The 16,321-nt window shown below is 52.0% G+C and overlaps 1 protein-coding gene across 8 annotated transcripts in view; it reads left to right on the top strand.

Annotated features, from left to right (window-relative positions):
• Positions 1–7,734: 7,734 nt before the first annotated feature.
• Positions 7,735–16,321, top strand: part of LOC132234885 (ultra-long-chain fatty acid omega-hydroxylase) — a 30,173-nt gene continuing 21,586 nt past the window's right edge. The window contains exons 1-3 of one of the 8 annotated variants that reach the window (XM_059696426.1): positions 8,283–8,381; positions 13,539–13,777; positions 14,523–14,745. In XM_059696426.1, coding sequence (XP_059552409.1) covers positions 13,685–13,777; positions 14,523–14,745 — 316 coding nt within the window. In that variant the 5' untranslated portion in view covers positions 8,283–8,381; positions 13,539–13,684. Of the gene's footprint in view, positions 7,847–8,261; positions 8,382–8,402; positions 8,550–11,387; positions 11,581–13,538; positions 13,778–14,522; positions 14,746–16,321 lie in introns of those variants that run through there. The other 7 variants (XM_059696424.1, XM_059696428.1, XM_059696421.1 and 4 more) reach the window with 7 other exon arrangements.

The following is a 16,321-nucleotide window of genomic DNA, read 5'->3' as shown; positions in this document are numbered from 1 at the left end:
AGCCCATTGGTCTCTTGCTCCTTGAGAAAGCCACCCTTGTTCAGCCTCAGGGCCTTTGCACTTCTGCTTACTTTGCTTGCAATGTTCCCAGTCCCTCCCTTCCTATGTGACTCTGGGATTACTTACACATTACTTCCTCCGAGAAGCCTAAACTAGGTTCCCAGTCCCTCCCTGTGAACTCATCCTATTGCTAATCCCAGCCAATTTCGACGTTGCCTGTCTGCCCTCCTCCAGAGTGCTCTGACCATTAGCATTTCTGGCCCAGGCGGAGAGGAGTCGCTTTCCAGCTGGAGAGTGAGGTCATTGCACCTTGGTCCTCCTCGCTCCCCACCACTCCCCAGCAGCACCCCTACTCTCCCCGCTTTCTAGGGGAGCACATCTCCATCTCTCTCCTTAGTTTCTGAGGCCTAGAGCCTCTCCTCCCTGTACGTACTTCCTGCACCCATCTGGCTCTTCATTGCTATCAACTCCTCCTCCCTCTCATGCACTCCCCTCCTCCTTTGCTGTCTTTCTCTCTATCACCTTTTTCCTTTTCTCTTAGTCTCCATTGAAAACTCCAGCTGCAGGGGGAGGGGGCGGGGCAAGAGGCAGGTAAGAAAAGAAAAGAAAGAAAGAAAACTCCAGCCTCAATGTAACCCAGGTAAAAAAACCTTGAAATCACCTGTGACTTTTCTCTTTCTCTTTGTTAGCAAACAAACAAATGAAGCCATCCGAGAAGAACTGTCTCATATGTCTTATACCTCAAACATCTGGAATGTTGAAACGGCAAAATAATCTTTGGACTGGGCCTCAAGCAACATTGTGCCTCGAGGAAATGTTTGCAAAGATAATAAGAAAGCAGGTATTATGACTACTGGAACGGATGACTACTGAGCTGAAAATTCAAAACATTGTTTAGAGCCCTAGCTGGTTTGGCTCAGTGGATAGTGCGTTGGCCTGCGGACTGAGGGATCCCGGGTTCAATTCCGGTCAAGGGCACATGCCCAGGTTGTGGGCTCGATCCCCAGTAGGGGGCGTGCAGGAGGCAGCCGATCATGATTCTCTCTCATCTCTCTCTCCCTCTCCCTTCCTCACTGAAATCAGTAAAAATATATAAAAAAACAAACAAACAAACAAACAAAAACATTGTTTAGAGTGAACATCACTATGTTTGATGTAACTGCTGTCCTTCCCTTTCTCATAAACACCCCTGGTGTTTTTCCCTAATTGAAACACTATTTGCGCTTCTCTCTGAATTAATGATTCCCAAATAGCTATTCTTTCTTTTTAAATTTTAACTGATTTTTAGAGAGACAGAGAGAAAAAAAAAATCGATGTGAGAGCAGAACATGGATCAGCTGCCCCCTGCATGGGGTTGTGCCCATAATCTGGCCATGTGCCATGACCCGGAAGCGAACCAACAACCTCTTGGTGCACGGAATGACACCCAACCAACTGAGCCACACGGGCCAGGGCTATTCTCATTGATCTCAAATGAATGTTTGTTGCCTCCCACTTTGAAAGGCCTTTTTACTTTTAGGTTAACATCTCACAGCCCCATCCAATCTGTCAGCAGATCCCATCAGCTCCACCTTTAAAATAAATTTCACATTCCACCAGCTTTCCCAACTCTCAGCACCTCCGTGGCTGCTCTGCAGGTCCAAGGCTCCGGCCACCTCGCTGGTCTCCTCCTGCCGCTCTTGTGCCCTCTTCAGTTGGCCCATAATATTGCAGCTAGAGGGAGCCGGTGAAAACCTGTGAAACCCCAGCCCTCCTCTGCTCAGAACCCTCTGAGGCTCCCACCTTTCACAGAGGCCTGAGTCCGAAAGCTGAGGGTGGAAGACCATTCAGACTTTAGCCATCTTTGATGTCCAAAACATTAGGTCCTTCCTCGGGCCCTGCATGATCCGTTTTGTCACCTCCCCACCCTCGTCTCCTTTCACTCCGCCCCTTGCTTACTCCTCTCCAGCCTCCCTGGTCTCTTGGATGTTCCGTAAGACACAATCCGGCCCCGGGGCCTGTGCACAGGCTGTGCCCTGTGCCTGGAACGCTCTTCCTCCAGATATCCCCCGCCCTCACTTTTGGTCTCTGCTCAAATAGCACCTTTTCAGAGAGCCCTTCCTCATCTTACCTTGCTGGATTTCCCCCCATAGGACATATCCCATAGATTACCCCTTTTCATTATGTTTCTTTTCCATTATGTGTTTCTAGCTGTGCTTTATGTAATCTCTCTAGAGAGCAGGAATAGGACCCCATTTGTTCAGTATAGAACAAAACCTGGGACTCTCTATGAACTTGATGTTTGTTGAAAGAATATGTGCTTTCTGCCAGCTGAGGTCAGGCAAGACAGGGTCTGGATGGAGCTCACAGCCCCATCCAGGCAGACAGTTGCTAACCAAATCATTCCAGGAGCAACTTTGCTGGGACTGAGGATGCACAGCGGACGTGGCTGCAGGGAGTATGGGCTTGACCTCAGTCCAGGGCTGGGGAAGCCTTCAGAAGATATGGCTTTTGAGCTACTTGTAAGACCCGAGGATCAGTAGGCATTAGCTGGGTAGGTGAAAGGGACAAGGATTGTAAGCATGGTGAAGAGCAGGTACAAAGGCTTAGAGGTGGCAGAGGTGGCCTATGTGGGTTTGGGGGAAATGGCCACCAGTGGCTGGTGTGTGGACCTTGAGGAAGAGGGTGGCGAGTGATGAGTTGAAAGGGGCTGTTTGCCCCCCCCATTCACCCCACACTCCTGAATGGCTGTTGTCTTTACGCTCCAAAATCTCCTTTATCTCCTGTCTTGTGTCTACCCTTCCGCCCCAGATTTTGTGCTCTGGGAGGCTGACTTGTATAAACCACTCAACACATTCCTTTGCCTTGTGGCTTCTGATTGGGTTCAACCAATGGGGAGCCACAGCAGGCATTGGAGGGAGGGAGGAGAGTAAGGTCAGCGTGTTCATATCTCATCTTCTTTCCTCTGTGGTCCACGCAGGCTGGCTGTCCCTGGACTGAAGGCTCAGAGCTCCCTCCAGGCAGTCTTGCCCACGCAGCCCTATGTGGTCCAGGTCCCAGTGACTACTGTGGCCTCTCGGTCCCAGGCCCCAGGCATCCAGAGGTGGTGAAGGCTCCTGGCTGTTCCCAGCCCCTGGGGTGCCGCTATCTCTTTGAAAATAGTGCTTTCACCAAACTCTAGTCAAATTACCTCATTTGAGTGCTCTGTTTCCTGCCGCAACTATTTATTTTTATTAAAGTGAAATTCCCATCATATAAAGTTAACCATTTTGAAGTGCACAGTTCAGTGGCTTTTAGTATATTCATGATGTTGGGCAGCCATCACCTCTTATCTTGCTCCATTTTTTTTTCATCACCTCAGAAGGAGAACTCGTACCCATTTTCCTTGGGTTTCGGCTTCACTCCTCATTTCTCCCTCCAGTGAGCCCCTCGCAATCGCCAATCTACGTTCCATCTGTGGATTTGCTGGTTCTGCACATTTCATAGCAATGGAATCACACACTATGGGGGTTTTTTGGTCTGGCCTCTCTCACGCAGCATGCTTTTGAGATTCATCCACGTTGTAGGAGCTTCGTTTCTTTTTTATGGTTGAATAACATTCCATTGTGTGGATGGACCACATGTATTCATCCATTTACCCACTGATGGACACTTGGGCTGTTTCCACTTTCTGACAGGAGCGAATAGGGCTGCTATGAACACAGGTGTACATGTATCTGTCTGAGTCCCATGTACCCAGGTGTACATGTATCTGGTTTCAATTCTTTTGGATATACACGAGGAGTGGAGTTGCTGGGGCGTAGGGTAATTGTATGCTTCGATTTTTGAGGAACTGTCAAACTGTTTTTCTTAGCGGCCGCACCCATTTTACATCCCCATCAACAGTGCATGATGGGATCTCTCTCTCTCTCTCTCTTTTTAAATCTTTGCCCCTAAAAGTCTGTCATGAGCTTCTGGAGCCCAAGAAAAAGCCCTTCCCTCACCCCAGCCATACTCCACCTTTACCCACTTCCCGATGTCTTTCTGCTACAATCTTCCTAATCCAGCCGCTGCCTCTACTTTCATCCTCCCACTCTGATCATAATCATTGGGACCTTGGCTGCTGCCAGGCCAAGGACTCTGGTGACCTGCTAACCACATAGTCCTGTTCCCTCCTGGGGCCATGGCTCCTTGACCTCTGGGCACAGGTAAGGGCACCTATTACCACTCTTTCTCAACCTTTCAGACGTAGCTGTCTCCACTTCCAGTGCCGTGCCTCTGCCTGTGCTGGCCCTAAATGCAGCTTCTGTTTCCTCCCCCACTTCTTGTCCTCCTCCTCCCCTGAGTGGCCTCACTGACCCACTCCAGGGCATCCACTGTCTTCCCAGTCGGGTGACTCACAGACACACTCCCGAGGACGGGCCCAGCTACCTCCTGGGTATCTCCCTGAACAGCCAGCCTACCGGCCTTTTCTTCCTTTCTTTCTTTAAAAAAATATATTTTATTGATTATTTACAGAGAGGAAAGGAGAGGGATAGAGAGCCAGAAACATAGATGAGAGAGAAACATCGATCAGCTGCCTCCTGCACACCTCCCACTGGGGCTGCATCCTACCGGGGATGCGCCTGCAACCAAGGTACACGCCCCCGACCGGAATCGAACCAGGACCCTTCAGTCCACAGGCCGACACTCTATCCACTGAGCCAAACTGGTCAGGGCTCACCGGCCTTTTAGACTCAAGGTAACCCAGAGTGCCCCAACCTCAGCATGGAAGACAGCTGGGGCCAGATCATTCCCTGGGGTGGGGGCGTCTTATGCATTGTCCAGTGTTTAACAGCATCCCGAGCCTCTCCCTGCTAGATGCCAGTGGCACCTCCCCCTCCACAGTGTGACAACCTGCCTCTCTGGACATTGCCCGATGTCCCCCGAGGGGACAATTGGCCCTGGTTGAGAACCTCTAAGACAGTGCAAATCAAACGGCAAACTTGACGTGCTGAAGTTTGTCCAGACCAAGCTGTGAGCACCCGTAACCACCACCTCATCTTGTGATCATCTCTTCTATTATTTCTATGTGGGATGGCGGTTCACAGTGATCACATGTCTTGCCTCAGGCCACATGGCCAGGAGCCCTATTCTCGGTGACTCCTCATCCCCAGGACCTTTCACTTGTTTCTCCTTCCATCTCTGAGGGCAGAGAAGCTGGGCTGACACCCTCTTCTCCACTCCTCTGCTCCCTGGAACCCCACATTCAGCCAGTCAGCAATGCGGATGTCTCCCACATCCTTAAAACAATCCACACCCTTCAAAAATCAATAATGTTTACTTTTTAAATTTTAAATATATCTTTATTGAGTTCAGAGAGGAAAACAGAGAGAGAGAGAGAGAGAGAGAGAGAGAGAGAGAGAGAGAGAGAGAGAGAAATATCAATGATGAGAGAGAAATATCAATGATGAGAGAGAATAATTGATTGGCTGCCTCCTGCACACCCTCCACTAGGGATCAAGCACGCAACCTGGGCATGTGCCCTGACCGGGAATTGAACCATGACCTCCTGGTTCATAGGTCAACACTCAACCACTGAGCCACGCCAGGCGGGCTGTAAAGTGTTTTAAAACAACCAATCAGAATGAGGCTTTCCCCATGCTCAAGCACACCATCTGCGATTCCTTATTTCCCAGATCAACCCTCAGCCACTGGGATTGGCCTTCAAGGCCCTTCACACCCACCCCTGACCCCTCCAGCCTCCTCCACTCCCACATCCCCAGGCCAGGGAAAGCCATCTGCCCAGCCACACCCTCGGCTTCTCTCTGTCTGAGCCCCACCCCCTCTACCGCACCTGTTGAAATCCAACCTCTCCCTGAAGTACCAGCTCAGATGTCACATCCTTCACGTAGCCTCCCTGGCCTCCCTTCTGCCTCCTCCAAGCAGCAAAGCTTCAATTATTTGTAATACCCTGTCTTCACCTGAAAACGCTGCCCCTCCCACCCTGGCCAAGGGCCCAGCACTGAGAGAAGGAGCAGTATTGAAATGAAGAGTCCAAGTGTACCACCTGCTAGGGCAAGGGGGCATCTTACACTTGTTCTTATTTTATTTTATTTTTTTTTTCAGAGAGGAAGGGAGAGAGAGAGAGTGAGAGAGAGAGAGAGAGAGAGAGAGAGAGAGAGACCAATGATGAGAGTGAATCACTCTCATCTGATGGGCTGCCTCCTGCACACCCCACACCAGGGATAGAGCCCACAACCTGGGCATGTGCTCTGACCGGGAATCGAACTGTGACCTCCTGGTTCAATCACGGAGCCACGCCAGCTGGGCTTACACTTGTTTTTAAATTCTCTCTTTTAAGTTTTGAGCTATCTGCTTCTTGTTTTCTGGAATTTGTGAAAAGATTGGTGCCCTAATATTTCCCAAAGAGATATTGAGCTCCTTCTTCCATCTTTGTTAAATCAGACAGATGGTGTCTGATTCTGAAATTTCAACTGTTCACAATCCTCTGTCACCATTTTGCCCCACCTATGTAATATGTTTCCATTACGGAATTAATGGTTTTCTTTTAGTGGTTTTCCTTTTAAACCTTACTTATTTTTAAAAAACTTACATCACTGTTATACCAACAAGACTGTGTTTTTTACTCATTAAACCAAGTCTCTCATGTAACATAAATATATAAAATAGAAAATGTTCCTCCATGTGTTATCTAAAATTCCTAGTCTTGCCCAGCCAGCATGTTGACATCTGGGATTACAGTCTGTTGTGAGAGACTGTCCTGTGCACTGTGGGGTGTTTAGCAGTATCCCTGACCTCTACCCACTAGATGCCCATAGCACTTCCACCCCCAGGTGGGATGGCCTAACCTGTCTCCAGACATTGCCCAATGTCCCCTGGAGGGGGGAGCAGAATTGCTTTAGGTGAGAACCACTGTACTAAAGCGCTACAACAACCTTCTGTGGTTCACAGGGAGTATGTGATGGAGCTATTTGGACCCTCTGCTTCCAGAGTCACCGCTCTAACCACTGTGTGACAGGGCCTTCCATGTGGCCTTGGTCCCGGACTCTGTCCTCTGAGAGTTCAGCGCTGCGAGGGACCTGCTTCACCTCTCGGCCCCATCCACCAAGCTAACCAGCCCCAAGGCCAGACCTCTCACCTGGCTGGCTCACCTGCCAGGCACGAAGTCTGTAACTGCATCCAGAATTTATTTTTGATAAATCAAAAGACTTTGGAATAGCCATCCTGGGGAAAACATCTGCACTTCCTTTCTTCAGCTTTTTAGGGTTTTAACTTTTGAACTCGTTGTTTCCTCATAGCTTCAGGCTCCTCCGTGTTTGACCTGGCCCCTGCCTGAACCCAGACAGTCACACCTCCCCTTGAGCCTGCAGCCCGTGCCTCAGTTTCCCCAGATGGGCTGGCAATAATAGCTGGAGCCTTTGCTCTTTCTAGCCTCCTGTGGCTGTCTCCCTCACCCCCTCAACCCCCACCCCCCTCACTCCCGGCCTTTGACAGATGACAGATATTTCCTGGGCATCTGGTTTGCTGGGCCCTGAGGAGACCGAGGAGAGTCAGAGGCCAACTGTGAGTCCTCCCATCTGCCTGCCCACTTGCCCAGGTCAGCCAGCCACCCACCCACCAACCCAAGAATGGTATCTCTGTCACATCCGGAGGTGGGGCTGACCCTGTCTGGACACACCTGGAGCAGAGGGGCTGGCCAAAGACAAAGATAGGATCAAGGGAGGGTCAAGGTGGCTGGCATGGGGAGGGTGGGGTGGGAGGAGCAGAGCCAGAGTCTGGTGCTGCTGGCTGAGGCCGGAGGCTTTCCTGGAGGGAGAGCCGCAGAGCCCCAGGGGCCTGGGCTGGACCCAGGATGCAGAGGGAGCCGAGGGCCGGGCTCCCAGAGGTTGGTGGAGTCTGGGTTCCCGGTGGCCACAGAGGAGGCTCCTGGGGGCTTCTGGGGATCAGGGGTGCTGACTTAGGGACCCCTGTCCAAGCTGGGGAGCAGGCCCTGAAGTGGGGGCCTTGAGGAGTGCTGGGATGGGAGGAGGGTGTTGAGGGAGGATGGTGGAGGAGACCCCGGCACCGGCAGGAGCAGGGGGCGAGGGGCCTGAGCGTTTGCGGTTTCTGGGTGTCCGCACGTCTCTTTCGCTGTCTCTCTGCGTCTTTCTCTCCATCTCTCATCTCTCCAACTCGGTCCCTGAGTCTTTCCCTTCCCGCCACTCTCCATACCTCCCCGACTCTGTCTCTCCTGTTCTCTCAGTTCCCGGGGGCCGCGCCTGGTCCCCGCCCAGAAGCCGGCGAGGCCGGGGGCGGGCCGGGGCGGGCCTGGCGGGGCGGCCGGGCGGAGTTAAAGGGCCGGGCCGCGGGCCGGTGCGTTCAGAACCGAAGTGGCGACGCCGGTGATTCCGGATTGAGGGCCTGAGGCCGAGACCCGAGGGGTAAGTGCAGACGGAAGGGGGGTGGGGGGCGGTGCGTAACCCGATCGCGCCCTGCGCTGGAACCCGAGGCGCGCCAGCTCCCGGGCTGTCGGGGCGGGTGCGAGGGAATGCGCGGCGGCCTCGTGGATCCCGGGACTCAGGACGGAGCTGCGCGTCCGGGACACTCAGGTTCGCGAGGCCGGGGGGTGGGGTTATGGTGTGTCCCAGACGGTCGCTACTTTTGAGCGCAGACTTTTCTGTGCCCGTCGAGGAGTCCTGGGTGCATCCTTTCTGGGTATCCGAGGTGGCAGGGGCCTCAAGAAGACCCACCCCATTCTGCTCGCCCCCCCCCCCGCCCCCAATCAGGCTCTGCCCTGTGCCGCCTCCTGAGGGCTGATTGGCATCAGTAGGATTTCATTGTCTTAAAAGGGAGGCTGTGCGTCCCGCCGACTTTATGCTCTGCTCCGCCTGCCCACCCATAGCAGGCACAGGCCTCTGAGTGCCCCTGTATGAAGGCAGGGTGCCCTCCTGGGCCCCCAGAGGTAGCTGTGAGGGTTGTGTGAGGTCCTGCAGTGGATCCTAGCTGGCGTTTGTTGGATGCTGGTGACGCGATGCTCTCTGGTGTCCCAGGGGCCGGCCTCTCACTCACCCCTTGGACCAGGCGGTAGCTAGCTGTTCCGGGACCATGCCAGGCGGCCGAGGCCCACCAGCTGGGGAGTATCAGGCTGAAGGTGGGGGGAAGACAGAGCAACAGTGGGTGAGCTGGGATTTGAACAAACCAGCCTTGTGTGACCCCAACATCCTGGGCACTTTCCAATGGCCCCGGCCTCTCTGTCTGTATGGCCCGGCTTGGGTTTCTAAGTGGTAACATTAGCTCTGGCCTGGCAGCCGCTGGTGACCTGAGTAGGTATCTGCAGAGGGGCTTGCATGACACAGGAGCCATTCACAAAATGCGACCCTCACTCTCTTCTCCGGCAAGCCTTGGGCCCTGTTCTACAAATACCAGGCGGCCGGGTAACAACCCTGAGTCTGACGGTGGCACTAACAGCAATGAGAGGTTCGATCAAGGGCTTACTGTGTGCCAAGCACCAAGCTGAGCACGTTAAAAATGCTGGGTTGTCCTAACAGCGTCACGAAGCGGGTACTATGGCTCCTGTCTTCCTGAGGAGGAGATCAGGCTCAGAGTGGCATAGACACTTGCCCGAGGTCACACAGCAGAGGTTTATAGAATTCTTTCTGAGTCTCACATGTCAGCGTGGCCACACTTGCCCCGGATGGTGCTCACAGGCCATTGCAGCCCTGGGATGATCTAGGTTACGACTGGTGGCTTTAACACGTCTTCCTCTGCCAAGATCTCCCACAGTGTGCCCAACGCTGCAGCGAGACTCCCCCCTCCCCACGCCAACTTGTCCACTTGACCCTGACCTCCGAACTGCTCCTGAAGTTCTTTCTCAAAACCTCGGAAATCTGGGGTAAGCTCTCTCTCCGTTGGGCCTTCTGGGACCTGGCACTTTGGGAGAGTATGAGTCTTGGGTGGGGCAGCCCTTTGGCAAAGAGGGGGTCAAAGAGGTGCCATGCGTCAGAATGGGGGAGTGGAGAACAGAGGCGGGGTGTGGGGCAGTGGGACCAGTGTCATGTGCTGGGCTGTCAGGCTGCCGGTGTGCCCCAGCACCTGTGCTTCAAGGAGAGGCAGATAGACGGTTTCCGGCAGGCCAGGGTCTCTGTCCTGAATTCCTTCCTAGGAGCCCACACACCTTGTATGACAAGTCCTCCACTGGCGGCCGGGCTAACCTGACAAACCAGAGCTCCATGGGCGTGGGCCTTGGAGCCACGGGCACCTCCATCTCCAGATAGCATGGGGCCGTCGCAGGACAGGCGGGGCTACCTCTGCCAGGGCAGGGCTGCTGCGTGCCCTGCCTGGGTCTGGGATGAGCTTGAGGGCTGGTGCAGAGGGGAGTGGGTATGCTGGCCTCCCACAGCATCCTGTGTGTCACTTCCATAGAAGAGTAACAGCAGAATTAGGGACGATGGCTAAAATTTTGCATGCCATCCTCCTAAGCCTCACCTCACCAAAGTGTGCCAAACAACCTTAACAGGGAGGTCCTGCTATTTGTAACCCATTTTCCAGATCGGTGAGTGGAAGCTGAGAGTGGGGACTCGGCTCACTCCAGGCTGCTGCTTTCCTGGGGATGAGCAGAGTCATGATTTTGAACCGAGGCTTGTTTGAGTCTACACCTCACATTTTACAGGATGATACCATGCCCAAACAACATTTTCTTTCCTTTGAAGTTGAAGTGTAATGTCCATACAGGGAAGTGCACATTCCAGGACTGGACCGTTCAGGAGTTTTCTCAAGTTGAAACCACACATGTCATCAGACCCAGGTCAGGAGAGGGAAACCTGCCGGCGCCCCACACCATGCTCCTCCCCGCCAATGAAAGCATCTTAACTCATATTTTCATGAATTTCAACTACCTAATTTTAAATTAGACCTGAATTTTTAAAAATATATTTTATTGATTTTTTACAGAGAGGAAGGGAGAGGAATAGAGAGTTAGAAACATCGATGAGAGAGAAACATCGATCAGCTGCCTCCTGCACACTCCCTACTGGGGATGCGCCCACAACCAAGGTACATGCCCTTGACCGGAATTGAACCTGGGACCCTTCAGTCCGCAGGCCAACACTCTATCCACTGAGCCAAACCGGTCAGGGCTAGACCTGATTTTTTTAAGAGACGTTTTAGACTTACAGAAAAATACGTAGGAAGTATTGAGTTCCAACACACCCTTGCAGCTCCCTACGATTTCCTGTTTAGTAACGTTTTTGAACGGGCAATATGTGCTTATGGTTTAGAAAATCAAAAAGCCCCTAGAAACGAAGAGGGAAAGTTAAGTCTCCCTTTCACTCCTGCCCCCAGTTCTTCCAGGCCTCTTCCGGAGGCAGCCACCGTGAGGAATTTCACATGGGTCCTCGAAACACATTTTGTATTATTATTATTTTTTTGCCTCACCTTTGTCTCCTCAGTGTCCAGAACAGAGTCACACACATAGCAGGGGCTCCCACATGATTTGCCAACTGAGTGCTGGAGAAATGCATGCAGAGCCCCTGGCGAAGGGCTGGCATGTGGACGCATTCAGAGGGAGAGCACGATGCTCAGTGGCAATCACTCGCGGGCTTCTTGGCATCGCCGGGGGAATCGTTATCCACCGTGAAATCGGTAAAGAAAGAAATACCCACGGCTGCTTCCTGTCGAGCGTGTCGCCTCGAGCCGCCCGAGCAGGAGGCAGCCCAATGGCTCGTCATTGTCCACAAGTCAGAGCATCTGCCTGGGGCTTGTGGCTGTGCTTCATTTTGGGGGGTTGCCCACACCCCACCCCCACCCTACCTGGACCTTTTACGGGACAGATCCCCTATACCAGGCAGTCTGTATTTTTTTTTTTTAAAGGAGTTTAAATTCTGGTCAAATACACATAACATTTAGGATCTTAACCATTTTAAGGGTACAGTTCAGTGCCATTGAGTTCGATCATATGACTGTGCAACCATCACCACCATCCATCGGCAGAGCCTTTTCATCTTCCGAGACTAAAACTCTGTTCCCATGAAACACTAACTTCCCATCCCTCCCCCGTCCTCTCCCCACACTCCCCCCCCCCCCAGCCCCTGGCACCCACCCTTCTACTCTCTGTCTCTAGGAGTGTAGGAATGGGACTACTCTTAGGACCTCATGGAAGTGGACCTCACAGTATTTGTTTCTGGTGTGACTGGCTTATTTCACTTAACACAATGTCCTCGAGGTTCATTCATGTTGTGTTATGTGTCAGAATTTACTTTCCAGGCCTGAGTAATAGTCCGTTGTATAGATGTACCCCATTTTGTTTATCCATTCATCCTTCTATGGACACTTGGGTTGCTTCCACCTATTGGCCATTATGAATAAGGCTGCTGTGGACATGAATGCACAAATATCTGAGCCCCTACTTTTGCTGCTTTTAGAGATCCATCCAGAAATGGGATTGCTGGAACGTACGGCAATTCTGTTTCATTTCTTTGGAGGAACTTCCATACTGTTTTCCACATCCTGGCTGTACCATGTTACATTCCCAGCAGCAATACATATGCATTTCGGTTCCTCTGCATCCTGGCCAGCACTTGTTATTTCCTGTTTTGGATAGTAGCCATCCTGACAAGAGTTCGTGTCATCTTCGTTTTAAGTCAGACCATCCCAGTGGGCCTCTCCATATTTGGTGATGATCTACCCAGATCTTTTCCCAGGACGCAGTGACCAATAGAAACTTCATGTTTCCTGCACGGTTGATGTGGCTGGACGTCAGCAGATGGAAGAGCCTGGGAGTCTGAGCCCCAGGGGCACCCCCAGCTGGAGTGGGTGCGGACTGAGGCTCAGGTGTGGACCTGAAGTGCAGGGTTTCTTCATCTGTGTTGCCGGGGGAAGTAGGAGCATAGAGGGAACCCTGTCTGGTAGGACTGGGTAGAAAGAAGAGGTGAGGACAGGACCCACCCTTTCAGGAATCCCCTTGGCATTGCCTGAGATCAATGGCTCTCCCTGTGAGGGCGATTGAGGTTGATCTCTGATAGGGTCTTCTGGGGCCAGCTCTTGTCTCCCTTGAGCTGGGGGAACGGACATTTAGTTGTCTGGAAAATAGAGAGAATGAGGCTGGCTGGTGTGGCTCAGTGGTTGAGCACTGACCCATGATCCAGGAGGTCACAGTTTGATCCCTGTCAGGGCACATGCTTGGGTTTCAGGCTCACTCCCCAGCGTGGGGTGTGCAGGAGGCAGCCGATCAATGATTTTCTCATCATTTATGTTTCTATCTCTTTCTCCCTCTCCCTATCTCTGACATCAATAAAACATGTTGTGTTTTTTTTTTTTTTTTAAAGAAAAGAAAATAGAGAGAATGATGGGACCTCCCTCTAAGGATTGATTTAAGATTCCATGAGACAGCGTGTAGTCAGGGCACCGGTTCTGGTCACTGAGTTATTATTGTTACCCACCCACCTTGTTTTGGTTGGCTGCTTCAGGAGCTGACCCTAGATCAGGGATTTGAGGGCAAGCAGTTTATCTGGGAAGTGATCCCAGAATAAGCCGGTAGGCAAGGAGGATGTGAACCTGAAAGAAGTGAAAACAGGGACTCAAACAAATACATGTCCACACAGATGCATAGCAGCACATGTCCCAATAGGCAAAAGGTGGAGACATCTAAGATGTCCATCAACAGATGAATGAATAAACACATTGTGATATATCCTTCCCATGGAAAGTCACTCAGCAGAAGAAATAAAGTGCTGACGCATGTCACAACATGGATGAGCCTCGAGAACATCATGCCGAGTCCAAGGAGCCAAACACAGGTCACATGTGGTATGATTCCATTGATATGAAATGTCCAGAACAGGTAATTACACAAAGACAGCAAGTAGATCAGTGGCTGCCAGGGGCTGTAGGTATGGTGGGAATGGGGAGCTCAGGGGGACGGGGTTTCCTTTTGGGGTGATGACAACATTTTGGGACTAGATAGAGGTGATGGTTGCACAACAGTGTGAATGCACTAGGTGCCACTGGACTGTGAACTTTAAAATGGTTCCTTCTATGTCGTGTGACCCTTATCTCAATTTAAAGAAGGAGGAGGTGAAGGTGGAGGAGGCCGAGGAGGAGGAGAAAGAAGTAGAGCATTTCACAGAGAAACTTTCTATTGTGACCAGCTGGAGTTTAACCCCGTTGGTAGTGCACGTGGAACCCACACCTCAGGGTCATTGCACCCAAGGGGAGAAGGCACTGGCGTCTTTATCTAGCAATGCTCCCCCGTCATTGATGAGAGCTGCTTTGGGGGCAGGGCGTGTCTTCATTTTCCAGCGACCAGCCGCGAGGGCAGAGAAGTCAGGAGGGATGTCCTGAAAAGTCAAAGCTGAGGGCATGTGGTGGGGCTCTGGGGCATCCATCTGGCCAGCTGGCAGAGACCACTGCTGAGGGCAGGAGAGAGATGTGCTCTTGGCCTCTGGAACTCACACGTATTGAGCACCTACTGTGTGCCAGGCACACCAGGCTTGACTCCACAGGTCACTGTGCATATGCGTATGGCACACGGGTGGCTGGAGGGTGGTTTCCATCGGCACTGACCCCTACCCCGTGTGTCCCCCCAGGATGCTGCCCGTCACGGAACATCTGCTGCGCCTGCTGGGACTGGAGAAGACCACCTTCCGCTTGTATGCCGTGTCCGCGCTCCTCCTCTCCCTGCTCTTCTTCCTCTTCCACCTGCTGCTGCGGGCCCTGCGGCTCTGCTGGCGCTTCTACGTCACCTGCCGCCGGCTGCGCTGCTTCCCCCAGCCGCCCCGGCGCAACTGGCTGCTGGGCCACCTGGGCATGGTGCGTGTGGGCCGGGCGGGCGGGCAGGGCGGATCCCACGCATTCAGGGAGCCTGATGCACTGTTGGCTTCCCTCATCCCCCCCCCCGCCCCCCTCCAAGAAACTGGTTGGAGCCAGGATGTAAGACTGAGGCTCAGAAAAGGGCAAGCCGTTTGCCCAAGGTCACGTGGCTGGGATGAGGCAGAGCTTACTGCTAAGCTTTCTCTGTAATTCCAGGCTCCGGCTGTACCTTTCATATGCTATAGGTTATATCCAGTGATACAATAAGATTTCATATTCAGAATACAAGCACCAATGCCTGTGAAGTTCATCAGATTCTAGGGCCCGGGTCGGGGGTGAGGGGGGCATGGTCCTGTAGATTTTGTTGCTCCATCCCCAACCCCAACTTGGTTCCATACTTTATCTCCCTCTTTAATGCTGTAGTCCCAGGTCACGGCGCCAACCCTTTCCTTGCATTTCATTTCATTCCTTTCTTTCTTAATCCTCACCTGAAGATATATATTCTGTGAAAAGTTGGTTGGGCATCGTCCAGCGCACCAAAAGGTTGCCAGTTTGATTCCTGGTTGGGACACATACCAGGTTGCAGGCTGGATCCTTGGTACATGGTGTGCAGGAGGCATCCGGTCAATGTTTCACTCTGATATTTTGCTCTCATATTGATGTTTCTCATTCTTCCTCTCCCTTCATCTCTCTCTAATAATCAATAAATTGAACAAAAATATTCTTTAAAAATTTGATTTGAAGGCGAGAGGGAGAGAGAGAGAGAGAAAGAAACATGGATGTGAGAGAGAAAGATCTATCGGCTGCCTTCTGTACTTGATCGAACCCGCAACCTTTCGGTGCTTGAGACGACACTCCAATGAACTCAGCCACCCAGCCAGGGCACGTTTTATTTCTTATGTATGTGCCAAGTATTATGCCAGACGATTTATAAATGTTTACTCCTTTAGTCTTCTTGACAATCCTAGGAGGTCGGTCCCTTTACTGTCCTTACTCTGCACCTGAAAACACTGGGGCTCAGAGAGCTTAAGTGACTGGCTCTAGGCCACACAGCTTGTGAATGGCAGAGCCCGAGTCCAAACCCAGCTCTCTGGCTCCAACACACCTCTCTTAGCTCTCTTCCCTCTGCTACCTCTATTTTCTTTTTTTTTTTTAATATATATTTTATTGCCGAAACTGGTTTGGCTCAGTGGATAGAGCGTCGGCCTGCGGACTGAAGGGCCCCAGGTTCGATTCCGGTCAAGGGCATGTACCTGGGTTGCGGACACATCCCCAGTAGGGGGTGTGCAGGAGGCGGCTGATCGATGTTTCTCTCTCATCGATGTTTCTAACTCTATCTCTCTCCCTTCCTCTCTGTAAAAAACCAATAAAATATATTTAAAAAAAATAAATATATATTTTATTAATTTTTTTACAGAGAGGAAGGGACAAGGATAGAGAGTTAGAAACATCGATGAGAGAGAAACATCGACCAGCTGCCTCCTGCACACCCCCTACTGGGGATGTGCCCGCAACCCAGGTACATGCCCTTGACCGGAATCAAACCTGGGACCCTTCAGTCCACAGACTGACGCTC

The sequence above is a fragment of the Myotis daubentonii genome, chromosome 5 (assembly GCF_963259705.1).
Source record: "Myotis daubentonii chromosome 5, mMyoDau2.1, whole genome shotgun sequence".
In the NCBI taxonomy this organism is placed as follows: domain Eukaryota; kingdom Metazoa; phylum Chordata; class Mammalia; order Chiroptera; family Vespertilionidae; genus Myotis; species Myotis daubentonii.
The sequence above is the reverse complement of the archived record's forward strand: the minus strand, read 5'-3'. Positions and strand labels throughout refer to the sequence as shown.